Below are 12,730 nucleotides of genomic sequence, written 5' to 3'. Positions count from 1 at the left end.
GGCCTTTTTAACATCTTTGTGTATACACACCATGGCATGATTATGTAATGATGCTGTTGCCTTTTAGTCCCACCGATGATCCCTGCCACACAAACAGAACTGTCAGTCATTCAGGGATTTCAGGCACTGCTGCCCTGTGCTGCTCAGGGTTCACCTGAACCCAGAGTGTCATGGGAAAAGGATGGTGTGATGGTGCCCAGCCTTCCCGGCAAATTCACTGTCCTGCGGTCAGGAGAACTGATACTTGAGAGAGCGGAGGTAAGCTATGACACATTCTCAGTGAATTCTGAAATTCTATTTATCTAGTCTATTTTTGGCCAATTTCTGACTGTCTTCACACAGCCAGGGGATGCTGGTGTGTTCACATGTGTGGCCACCAACACAGCAGGTTCTGTGAGACAAGACATCCGCCTGTCCATCAACATGAGGCCTGCCTTCAAGGAGCTGCCAGGTGATGTAACCCTGAACAAAGGGCAGAGCCTGGCTTTGTCCTGTCATGCTCAGGGAACACCTTCTCCCATCATCTCTTGGACTGTCAACAACAGTCCCTATGGAGGTAGAGCCTTTCTTCATTTAAAAGCCACACTGCCCGTAGGATTCAGTGATGCATCTACTGATTAAAAATGTTCCAGGTGCCACGATAGATGAAGCAGGCAGGAGCTCCATTATCATTGATAATGTGACTCGGAGTGATGCTGGGACCTATGTGTGCATAGCAGAAAACAGTGTGGGCTCCATCAGAGCACTGTCATTTGTTCGCATTAGAGGTGAGCTGTTTGTCGAGGATTTCCACTTATATAACTTCAGATGTTTACAGTAGCTTGATGTATGTGCTGTGTATCTTCAGAGCCTCCAGTGTTAAAAGGTGAAGCCCACATGACTCGGACTGTAATCCAGGGTGGCTCTGCTGTGCTGGACTGTCCTGTGCACGGAGACCCCAGCCCCACCCTTAGCTGGCTCAGAAATGGAAAACCTTTACTCCATTTCCTCCGAATGCAAACACTCCACAATGGATCCCTGGTCATTTATAGCATTACAGTAAGTATAACGTTTACCATGGCCCTTTGCTTTGTCATTTTACAGCAGTGACCTTGTCACTTGAGTCGCTTCAGTTTAAAGCATCAACAAAGTTTCATGTCACAGAGAACAATGGAACAGTGTTCTTCCTGCTCAGCCTTCATCTGCAGTCCCCTTGGGTGGAGAAACAGTGGATGACTGTCCTGCAGTGTCTTGCTTCCACCCAAATCAGATTCACTTCCGTCAGAGAGGCTAACAGCATTAGCAGCGGAGGAGAGAGATGAACAGAGCACTGGATGTTCCCAGACTCTGCCCCTCTTTTCCTAGCCTGTAACCTTGTTATCCTCTCTAACTGCTGCTATAATTGCACAGCCTGCAGCTGAGACGTTCTCACAGACAGATGACTGTCCTTTCCTCGGAGTGCTCTAATGTGAAATTTCCACTCTCCGGCCCAATAATATGTATTATGACAAATAATTCAATGGAATAAATCCAACTGCCTCATTGAAAATGACAGCTTTTTTTGCTATGATGTTAGCTTTCCTTTGCTGTAAAAGTATATATGATTTAAAGACCACTTTCTCCTGAAGGTCTGTTATCCAATCAGACAATAATTTAGTCCTCTACCTGCTTGATGTACAGGCTGCAGATGAAGGGGAGTATCAGTGTGTGGCTGAGAGTGAGGCTGGAGTAGCTGAGAGGACCATTACACTCAAGGTTCAGGGTGAGTTTGTCTATACAATTACACACGCTTTTATGGGTTTTGAAATAAATGACAAAATAGTAACAGGGTACCTCTCGAACCTCATGGCAAAGACTGTCTCAGTTTGAATTAGTTTGATGCAAGTTATTATTTTGAAGGTCTTGGGGTTTATACCTTACTTCTGCTTCTAACGGCTGCTCCTTACTTCTCTCTTCTCCTTCTCTTTGTTAGTCAGTGGAGGCTACTCTAACTGGGAAGAGTGGGGTCCATGTAGTAGCACTTGTGGGCAAGGCTTCCAGGAACGAACCAGACTATGCAACAACCCAGCACCAGCCAATGGTGGACGATCTTGCAGCGGCCCCAGCATAGACTCACGTAAATGTCAGGCCGGTCTGTGTCCAGGTACGACTTATATACCAGCCTTTCTTTTAAACCTTTAGAGATGTATGCATGAAAAATCACACTTTTATCACTGTGGTGGTAAAAGGCGAGGTTCCACGCAAAACCCGAGGGAGCCTGATAGGAATGGTGAATGAGAGAGAGTTTGGTGTGTCATTCCTGGAGGCCAACATTACAGACAATACAGAAGAGGGGAGCAGCACTGTGCAGGCACATTTGGACAACATCCCTCCCACTGTGGGTAAGTGATTGTGGACAGTGCATGAAAACTGTTGAGACCTTTTCTGCTGGCCTGTCAGGGATCAGGAACTCATGCTGTTTTGTTGTAGGTCCTTTGCTGCGAGTGCTTGTGTCTGTGTTTGCGCCCATCTATTGGACCACTGTGCTGCAGAACGGAGCAGCCAGAAATGGCTACTCATTCACTCAGGGCCAGTTCAGACAAGAGTCTCAGCTGGAGTTTGAGACCGGTGAGCTTTGTTAAGTCAGCTAATATCTCACACATTGCATATTTAAATGTTTTGGGAGTTTCTTCTCCCATCTTTGTGGACTTATTTTGCCATGCATAATTCTGCAATGGTCCAAACATACACTTAACTATACATATGTTATTTATTGCCCCCCTTGTGTGCTCTTTTATAAAAAAGCCACCAGATGGCACCACTCACTACCATAATATACATATATTTGCACATAAAGGCTGTATTTTCTTAGGTTTCTGCACTTTTTTACACATTCAATCCCTTCTAACAGGAGAGATCCTACGTTTGACCCACGTTGCCAGAGGTGTGGATTCTGAGGGATTTTTACTTATCGACATAGTCATTAATGGCTTTGTCCCTCCTTCATTATCATTCCCTCAACTGAGCCTACAGGTGTGTTCACTGCTTATTTTGCCTAACAGTGTCATTCCAAAGAATGTAATGCTGTCATACTTTAGAATTCATCTTTGTGAACTGATTTTGCTTCCGTCCTGTAGGAATTTGATGAGTCATATGTGCAGACAGGCCAGGGGCAGCTGTACTCGTGGTCATCGCAGACCCACCAGAGAGGAGGAAATCCCATGGTGCTGCGCTGTAATCACACAATTATTTACGAGGGCCAGGAGGAGCGCCAGGGCCCTCTGCTCCAGCTGCTCAAAGTTTCCAGGATCAACAGTGTCTACAACATGTTTACGCTCTCTCTGGACTTCCATATCACTGCCAGCCTCCTCATTCCAGGTCTGGAAAATTTACAATGATGTAAAACTTCACCATCTGAAAGTTGTAATGGCTAACTGTGCCTGGACACTCTGTTTGCAGATGGTTATGAAGACAAATGCCCTAAGGGTTTCAGTCTTGACACAGCCTCCTACTGTGCTGGTATGCTGTTTTCTTTTTTTTACTACTTATTTATCATTTGGCAACATTTTCTGAACATCTGTCACAGTAACATGATTATTATTATATCTTATCAGATGAAGATGAATGTGCGCTCCAGTCTCCCTGCTCTCATTCATGTAACAACATCATGGGCGGCTTTTCCTGCTCTTGTCCGTCTGGCTTCACTGTTTCTTCAGAAACCAACACGTGCCAAGGTGAGACAAAAAGATAAGGAGCTGTCATGATGCAAAAATCACGTTTTACTGCTAATCTTATACCTCTGTGCAGATATCGATGAGTGCACGCAAGGCTCACACATGTGCCGCTACAACCAGCAGTGTGTCAATACAGTGGGTACATATCGCTGCCAGGCAAAGTGTGGACCCGGATTTAAACCCAGCATCACAGGAACCAGCTGTGAAGGCAAGTTTCTGTCAATCAACACCTAATGCATGCAATGTCTTATAATATACTTGCACCTGAATTAGTATGTGAACAAATACAATCAAATTTCTTAACATAGTATATTTGTATACACATTAACTGATGAACCCAACTGTGTTTCAGATGTGGATGAGTGCCAGGAGTCTGCTGTCTCCCCGTGCCAGCATCAGTGCCTCAATACTCTGGGATCCTACCGCTGTATCTGCCACCCGGGATACCAGCTGTCAGGGCATCGGTGCATTGGTCAGTCAGCTCCCACTGGTCAAAAAAGTGACCTTTACATTTAGAAAGTTTCAAAATATTGAAAGTCAGTAACAGCTCTAATACTGGATTACAGATATCAACGAGTGCACAAGAAACATCTGCCCAGCTCATCAGCAGTGCCGTAACACTGAGGGAGGATACCAGTGCTTTGACAGTTGCCCTTCTGGAATGACTCAAGCAGAGAATGGAGCCTGCATGGGTCAGTGGCTGTCACACTTTCTGATCTTTCTGATCGTTCTAAATTAGACTACACATTTCTATTCAAAATTTGTTTCAAAATGCTGTTGCCAACCACATATTTTTCAGATATCGATGAGTGCCAGGACGGAAGTCACATGTGTCGTTACACTCAGATATGTCAGAATACAATAGGAGGTTATGGTTGTGTGTGTCCCAGAGGTTACCGGACTCAGGGAGTGGGGCTTCCATGTCTTGGTATTCAGATTATCATTATTGTCTGATCAAACATTTGACCTCTTTAATGGCTGCATGCATTAGATCTAAAATGAGTTTTCTTTTACCTTTCAGACATAGATGAGTGTTTGCAAACACCAAACCCCTGTGCCTTCCAGTGTCGGAATGTGCCTGGCAGCTTTAGGTGCCTGTGCCCTCCAGGTACAGTGCTGCTTGGGGATGGGCGCTCCTGTGCAGGACTGGAGAGAGGGCACACCTTTACCAATGGCACCAGTGTCAGGGCAAGACTTCGCCCACAGCTGGTTTCTTCCCTTGGCAGGCCAATCCTTTCGCGGTCTAATGGAGTAACTCGCATTACCAGACAGAGCTGTCCTGCCGGGTACACTAACAGAGACGGCACATGTGTCGGTATGTTTAGCTTCATACAGTTGCAAATTAGCTAAAAGGCAACATTTTGTTGTCAGAATTAAGATGAGCTTTTTTTAATATATCTTATAGAAATTAGGATGTTGTGTTGTTGGCTACTTGCATCTTACACATTCTCTTCTGTGCAGACGTGGATGAGTGTCTGCTTAGAAAGCCATGCCAACATGAATGTCGGAACACCATTGGCAGCTTCCAGTGCCTGTGTCCTCAAGGATACCAGCTGCTACCCAATGGCAGAAGCTGTAAAGGCAAGTGTCTGCTTGGATTGTGTAGTCCCTTCATATTTCTGTTATTTTAAAAAAAGTTTCTATCCTCTTTCTCTACTGTTAGACATTGATGAGTGTGTAGAACAAGGTATCCAGTGTGGCCACGATCAGATGTGTTTTAACACCAGAGGGGGATACCAGTGTCTGGACACACCCTGCCCTGCATCCTACCAGACTGGAGGAAGCCCTGGGTAACATGCATGACTAATAATCCTTTAAAGACTAAGCAGGCTGCAGTCAGTGACGTGTTTCCTCTCTCCTGCTGCTTTTAAAGGACCTGTTACAGACCATGCTCTCTGGATTGCACCGCTGGAGGCTCTCCTCTGCTCCTGCAGTACAAGCTGATCACTCTTCCCTCTGGCATTCCAGCTAATCACAATGTGGTACGACTGTCCGCTTTCTCTGAGTCGGGCATCCTGCAAGAACGCACATCATTTACAATACTTGAGCAAGAATCAGAGGACAGGGCAATAAGCCGCGTGTTTGGCATCCGAGATGAAGCCGGCAGGGGAATTATCTTCACCCTGCGGGTTCTGGACAGGCCGGGACTGGTGCGGCTCAAAGTACAGGCCACCACTATCTCACTGCAGGGCCGCATTACCTACCAGAGTATGTTCATCATCTACATCTCCATCTCAACATACCCCTACTGATCCTCTGTGCTGCTTCACAGATGACTGTCCCACACTGGCCTTTGAGTGCCTGTCCCCTATAAGACAATATTCCTAAAGCTCTGTGCCTTGGACATGTAGGCTCTGCAAAAAATAGAAAAATAAAATAAAACGTTTTTATGGACACATTAGTAAGTGGAAATCAATGAATTGAGTGTCTGGTGTCATAGTGAATAGACCCTTTCTCAGATGCTGCCTTCAGTGGGATCTTTGGAGTTGAATACAGAGCAGAACATGTGAACTGAGACATGCTGGGTGAACAAATATTCTGTTCATTTATTTACCATATGTGCTATTTGGAGACAAAGGCTGAGAGCATATTGCATATTTCCTTAATATCTATAAATGCATAATGCTAAAAAAATATGTCAACCAAGCACTGAAGTTATTTAGTGTCCATTAGGAAATAACTGAGTTTTTATGTTTTGCTATCTATGATTTTGTATCTTGTTGAATGTTTAATTCTGGAACTGATGTTTTTTTTCCCCTTAAAAAATGTATTTGCAGCATGCACTTGGAAATACAAGCCTTCCATAGCTATGTGAAATGTATGCCCCTATTGTTTTAATTTATTTAAGTCATTGAACAAATCACTGGTTTAAACAACCTCTTGTTTTAGAGGGTTCGTTAATAAGAATCTACTGGCATTGCAACAGTGAGCTAGCAATAGTTTTTTCATCTATCTTATGTGTTTTTGTACTCTTTTATAACACTTGTTTTGTCACAGAACTTGTGAAGGTGCTACTCTGAATGTATTTGAGTGTTGACACTATTTCAAAGATGCAACGGTTCTGGTTGTTACAAGAAACAAAAAGCAAGTCAGTTTAGCCACAACTAATGAAACATGTCTTTTCTGCATTCATATGCCTTACACAACACTAATGTCAACGTTCATGGTTGGTACAGTAATGAAACGTGATATCTATGCACAAATCTTATTAACCAAAGATCAACAATAAAATGTTGCTGATTAAACAAATATGACCATGTTGCTGTAAATGATGCCAAGTACTTTGGAAATAAAATGAACAAATTGTGATTTTTGTTTTCATTAAAAAACACTATTACACCTTTATTATATTTTAATTCAACCCTGCTGCAACTTTGACCCAAACCTTTTGTACATTTAAAAGTGTCATTTTGATGTGGTGAACTTTGTCTGGCCTCAAATATCCAAGAGAGCATCTGTGAAAAACATACCTTCAGAAAGTGCTGTACAGCAGCAATGAGGTCATCATCACTGTCAAAACACCTTCTTTATTGTGGGGTGGAAATAATCTGAGGGTGACAAATCAGGTGAATAAGGTGCTGCAGAAGAAGAATACTAGTCTTTTTGATTTTCTTCTTCACCTCTTTTTGCCAGAAAGTGGACACGATATGTTGACTGGCCGTTCCTGTCATGCATGTCTATCACGTTTGAATTTGGCAATATCCACATGCAGAGGAGCACAGTACCTACAGGTTCTCCTGTACTTCTGTGACACTGAGGTAGCAGATGGCAACACCTAAGATACAAATAATGTATTATTTATTCCAGCATTATCATTAAACTATAATGCAAAAAGATCATTTTTATTTATTACTAGAGCAGGGATGCTGCTGCAAAACAGGCCTCACTCTGCAAACAGGTGTGTAGAAAGTGGCCACTGGTTCATGTAGTACTTCAACTGCTCAGTAGGTGGAGCACAGTTTAGCTTCATGTGTTCATGTGTTATCCACCACTGCTGGTTAGTCTCTCAGCTGTCATCACTCAGCTTCTGGTTACAATAAATAATTATTCGAGTTGAATAAATGTTAGGAGAGTTACGAGTGTATTTATTTATTTAGATACATTACTGGAGATGAGTTTGATGACATTACAAGCAGCTTGTTTGGTTGTTGTGCCTTTCTGGTGATGGGTAACCACTACTATCGTGCAGGCTAAACATTTACATCTTTTTTCCTATAGCTCTGTGTGCTCATGTTTTCCATGCTGCTTCCTGATATTTCTGTTTCTAAACAAACAGCCATTAAATGTAATTCTTTTTCACTATGAGGCTACTACACATGAGGCTAATTAAAACAATCTGTGCCGCATCCTTAATATAAAGCATGCAGCAGCAATTAAACTTTACCAGACACATGTAAATAGAAAATGGTGGTTAAAAATGTATAAAAATGGCTTTTAAAAAAGGTAAGAGGAAGAGTCGTTACTCTCCGAGAAGAACAGCAGGCCCGCAGGCAAACGTGGGAGCTAGTCATTCATTAAGCTTTCATAAAGCACAAATTCCCTCTTACACATGTAATGCACTGTAAGGCAGACTGAAGGCTGTTTCCCCCCTTTCTATAAAGCACAAAGTATTAGTGGGAATGCTTAGGGCTGAGCAATGGCTACCAGTACCATCTCCCCTACTGCTTTACACAGTCAGGATGTCAGGAGAAATGGGGACTTGCTGTGCTCCACTCACTAATGAGCACAACACTGTAGCCTATTAGTAGGTATGAGCAATGGAGCTTAGAGCCCAACCGTCATTAACAAATTAAACCTGCAAACAAAAGAATTCTTCCAGTCACAGTCTTGTCAAACTTCACTTTGTCCCAAATTTTGTCTGAGGCATTGTTTCCTTTAATAGAAAACAAACTTTCATATTCCTCACAATATCACAAAGCTAAAGATGGGCTAATCAATATTTGCAAATGGTCAATGACTAATGTAAAATGGCAGGATCATTCTTTAGCTTTGAAGTACCCTTCACATCCACAAAGTCTTTTAGCTCATTGTTTATGTCCTTACAGCTTGCACTGTTTTCCAGATGCAGGCAGCTGCTTTCATTGGGAAAAAAAATATGACAAAATACACTCTTAAACATCAGACAAACAGTGTCAGTTTTAGAGAAGCATTTAGCAGCTGGTGGGGCATTTCTCTTAGGTTTAGGACACTAAACTACACTACATGTCAAATCTAAACGACCAATGGAGTGCTCATACGCAGAGAGCTTGGAGGTCACACAACTATTTAAAAGTTCATTCTCGTCTGACTGGTCCAACTCAGCTGTACCAGGGTAGTGTTGCTGATAGAGAGATACCAATAGAGGGTTTGACATTTGGTTGGTCAAAAAATTAGTATACACTTCAGACTGCATAACTCAACCTTTTTAAAATAGATTTTCAGAAATTGACAAATTCTACATTTGGCATTTCTACAACATTAAGATGAACCAGTGATGGCCCTGCAGCTTGAGCAGACACTTATTGTGACCAATTATTTCAGTCTCTATTAATCAAATTAAACTACATTCAGGTTCATTATTGAATCGTTGATAGATTGATAGATCTATACACTCTATACATGACACACCTACCTCCTCCAGACTTGTCTAGATGTTATAAAAGGGTTCTACTTCCTCGTGGACAGAATCCTGTCTTGTGTCTTTTGTGGTCTTCCAGGTCTTTTGCTGAGCTTGTCAGTTCATTCCTTCCTTGTAAGAATGTTCCAGATGTTTTATTGGTCACTCTCAGTGCTTTTGTCTTCATTTTGTTGTTTCAGTGGCCTCCTTCATTTGCATAGACAGCTCTTAAACCTCATGATGAGAGTTCCAGTGAACACTACCAAATGCAAATGTAACACTCAGAACCACCAAAAATGTGTCTGTGTATAAAATGGCTATATTCCTGAATCGTTAGTGACACTTTTGTCAAAACCTTTGAACTGAAGCAGAAAGTCTTAACTTAATCCATATCTTGAGTGTTTCATTTTAAATTCAACATGATGGTGCACAGAGGCCAAAAATGTGTACCTTTTACAAGGCACACATTTTGCACAGCATTGTAGTTTCAATACTAAAATGAAGAAAACACTTAAAATTGTCAGTTTAGTTCACATCAGACATCGCCACACATGTTTCTTTGATACAGTACAAAGAGGTATCATTGTAAAACACTGGCACACACTCAATCAAAGTAGCAATGAATATGAGTAATGGCCCAGATCTGGATGGTCATAGCTTGGCTGTCTGTAACTATGTGTGGAGAGACTGAGTAATACTGTGATGTGATGACTAAGGCTAAATGTGTAGTGGAAGTTGAACAGTAGAACACAAGTATAGTACAGTATTTTTGAAATCGTGTTTCACATCATTGCCAGAGAATCATCACTGTTTCCAAGTTCAGTATGGGCTCCACACTACAGCAAAAGGCTTGCCTAATGCCAAATATGCAAATGTAATCAGGCTGAGGGCTACAGAGACTGTATAAATATATAAAGATGCTGGAAGCATGTTTAAAAACCATTAATAGATTTTGCTAGCACACACTTTGTCAACATACCGCATAAGTGTGGAGTCAAATTTATGAAACTGAAATACATTTTCCAGATGACATATTATATTTCTTGCTCCATCTGGTAGTGTTGCCAATAAATGTGATAATCAACATACATAGGCAGCGTATTCTTACCAGAGCATTACCCTCTGCTCTGCTGGAAATTATTTGTACACACATGAAAAGGATAAGATGGCAATATTTACTTGTTACCATAGCAGCAGTGTAACATAAATTCATAACAAATCTTTTTGAAAAGTAGGCCAAAGGAAAAAAAAGGTGAGTGTGGAATACTGCAGAAACTGCACACAAATGATCATTTGGGGTAATCTGTGTTACATATTAGGTTTTAAAAATGTGTGTGCACTTACTTTTTACCTTTGGGCTTTCTTGTGTGCTTTTGTTAAAAAGGTACCAGAGGTTGATATCCGGAGCAGACAGTCAGGGAGTGTATGACTTCATAGAGAGCCTGTACCAACATGAAATACCACTTAAATGAAGCAATGCCATCAAAGCTATCTCCCTTCTTGGTGGGGCAATAAAAGACAAGCGTGTGTCATGTTCCTTGACATCATTCTTTTCAGCCACCTTGACAATATTTTCTGCACACGTAAAGGAACTGCTTGCCAAGAACATCAGTGAGTTTTGGATGAGTGTTGACTCTTTACAGCCCTGTATAAGACTATATGGCAGTCTGCAGAATATGCAGCCAGTGATATCATCCCCGGGACAATATCGCTATGCCAACCTTCCACAATGCTCCACGTGTTTTTGTAATTATTCATATTTGCCTAAAGAAACTGAAGAAAGACACCAGCTTGTATCTAGGATAACACCTTCATGTGTTCTAAACATGCTGGCTGGGATGTAGCTGCTGGATTTCATGTGCTTGGCTGACTTTTAATATGAGCCAGACTCTGACTTCATCACCACAGAGCTCACCACAGTAGTTCCATCCATCCTGCTTCTTAATCTGCCAGCCAAGCCCTGCTTCCTACCATTACTCCCTGATGTAAGGGAGGAGGGGTATCAAACGTTTTGTAGCTACAGATGGAAAGAGGTAGAATGACTGCCACACGCACACTTCTTTTGGTTGCCTTCCACACAGTCTCAAAGCTACCGTTCTGGGTTGAGTTCCACATTTAATATCATTTACGTCAGCCCAGGAATTACAGCACAACAACCGATGCCAGATTTTCTTGTTCCTCACACTTTTTTCCAAGAAAAAATGACTTTCCAGGCCCAAGTGAATACTGAAAGTCACATAAGCATTGACAGAAAAGGTTGAGGTAAAAGCCAGTCAAGTCCTGAATAGTTACACAATGTTGAATGTGTTAGTTCCTGCACAATGACATACATCTTTCTTTTTTTCATTACAAGCAGCACAAATTTCAAACTAATAGATTTCAGCTGGAATTGTCTTTGTGCAGCATTTTGTCACCATATGACCTTACCATGCTGATTGATGTATGTGTGCACAAAATAATAGATTGAGTTAAAATAAAGTAAGAGCTAAGTGTCAGCTGTTGAACAGTGTGGAGCCCTGCACTGGGAGGCATTTCAGACACCACAGAGGTGAATCCTGACAAAATCCCTGACAAAAATCTTGACAGACTGAGAAATAAGAGTATATTGCTGCAGAGAAAATGAAAAAAGTGGATCAGTATGTAGTCATGCTAAGTAACTATGCATGACACTTGGGTCCATTTTTTCTAATGAGAGATAAAAGAACACTTGAAACTGAAAACATTCTGAGACCATGAGGTCTACATGATAGGCGATGGTCTCTACTCTTTGGAGCTTATTATGATGATCTCTTTGAACTGCTACAGGAAAAAAATCAAGATGATTTTGTTTTATTATTGACTGACCACACTGGGACATTTACTTATTAATCACACCTTGTACACGAATTAAGCCACACATAATTCAGAATCTTAATCTTAACACATAAGAACATTGTGTTTAATAGAAGTATGACCATAACATGGTTTCTATAATCATTTTAATACCTAAAATGCGGCAAGTAAGTCAGATCAGTCAGAGTGATGCAATTTTCCCCAGGAATTAATAATGTATTTCTGATTCTAAATTCTGATTCTTATGGATAACTAGAAAAAGCATTTGATTGCTGCATGCTGAAGGATTTGCTTTGAATTGATCTGAGCTGAATTTATTTATAAGGTTGAATTAATTGTCAAAACTGAACTTTAATAAAGTTGATAAAGGGCTGGAATTGTATCTAGAGGAAGGCCAACTAGGAGATATATGGATGTATTAAGAACTTGAAGTGTGAGAGAAGAGGAAGCAGAGGACAGTTTGGTGAAAACAGCAGGCCTTACTAACACCCAATCAGAGCAGAGTAAAGAAACAACCAATCAGAAAAGGCCTTACTAACACCCAATCAGACCAGCGCAAAGAAACAACCAATCAGAACATGTTTGACTAACAAACAATCTGAGCAGGCCT

General features: G+C 41.5%; 1 protein-coding gene across 2 annotated transcripts in view; it reads left to right on the top strand.

Annotated features, from left to right (window-relative positions):
* Positions 1–7,001, top strand: part of hmcn2 (hemicentin 2) — a 40,286-nt gene extending 33,285 nt beyond the window's left edge. For both annotated transcript variants that reach the window (XM_028414153.1, XM_028414152.1), the window contains exons 62-81: positions 68–258; positions 343–556; positions 633–767; positions 848–1,038; positions 1,660–1,741; positions 1,952–2,122; positions 2,208–2,360; positions 2,449–2,586; positions 2,870–2,991; positions 3,096–3,336; positions 3,418–3,477; positions 3,573–3,692; positions 3,766–3,900; positions 4,045–4,164; positions 4,259–4,384; positions 4,492–4,620; positions 4,714–5,007; positions 5,154–5,273; positions 5,356–5,482; positions 5,566–7,001. In XM_028414153.1, coding sequence (XP_028269954.1) covers positions 68–258; positions 343–556; positions 633–767; positions 848–1,038; positions 1,660–1,741; positions 1,952–2,122; positions 2,208–2,360; positions 2,449–2,586; positions 2,870–2,991; positions 3,096–3,336; positions 3,418–3,477; positions 3,573–3,692; positions 3,766–3,900; positions 4,045–4,164; positions 4,259–4,384; positions 4,492–4,620; positions 4,714–5,007; positions 5,154–5,273; positions 5,356–5,482; positions 5,566–5,944 — 3,248 coding nt within the window. In that variant the 3' untranslated portion in view covers positions 5,945–7,001. The remainder of the gene's footprint in view (positions 1–67; positions 259–342; positions 557–632; positions 768–847; positions 1,039–1,659; positions 1,742–1,951; positions 2,123–2,207; positions 2,361–2,448; positions 2,587–2,869; positions 2,992–3,095; positions 3,337–3,417; positions 3,478–3,572; positions 3,693–3,765; positions 3,901–4,044; positions 4,165–4,258; positions 4,385–4,491; positions 4,621–4,713; positions 5,008–5,153; positions 5,274–5,355; positions 5,483–5,565) is intronic.
* Positions 7,002–12,730: the final 5,729 nt, after the last annotated feature.

This window comes from Parambassis ranga, chromosome 9, assembly GCF_900634625.1.
Source record: "Parambassis ranga chromosome 9, fParRan2.1, whole genome shotgun sequence".
In the NCBI taxonomy this organism is placed as follows: Eukaryota; Metazoa; Chordata; class Actinopteri; family Ambassidae; genus Parambassis; species Parambassis ranga.
The sequence above is the reverse complement of the archived record's forward strand: the minus strand, read 5'-3'. Positions and strand labels throughout refer to the sequence as shown.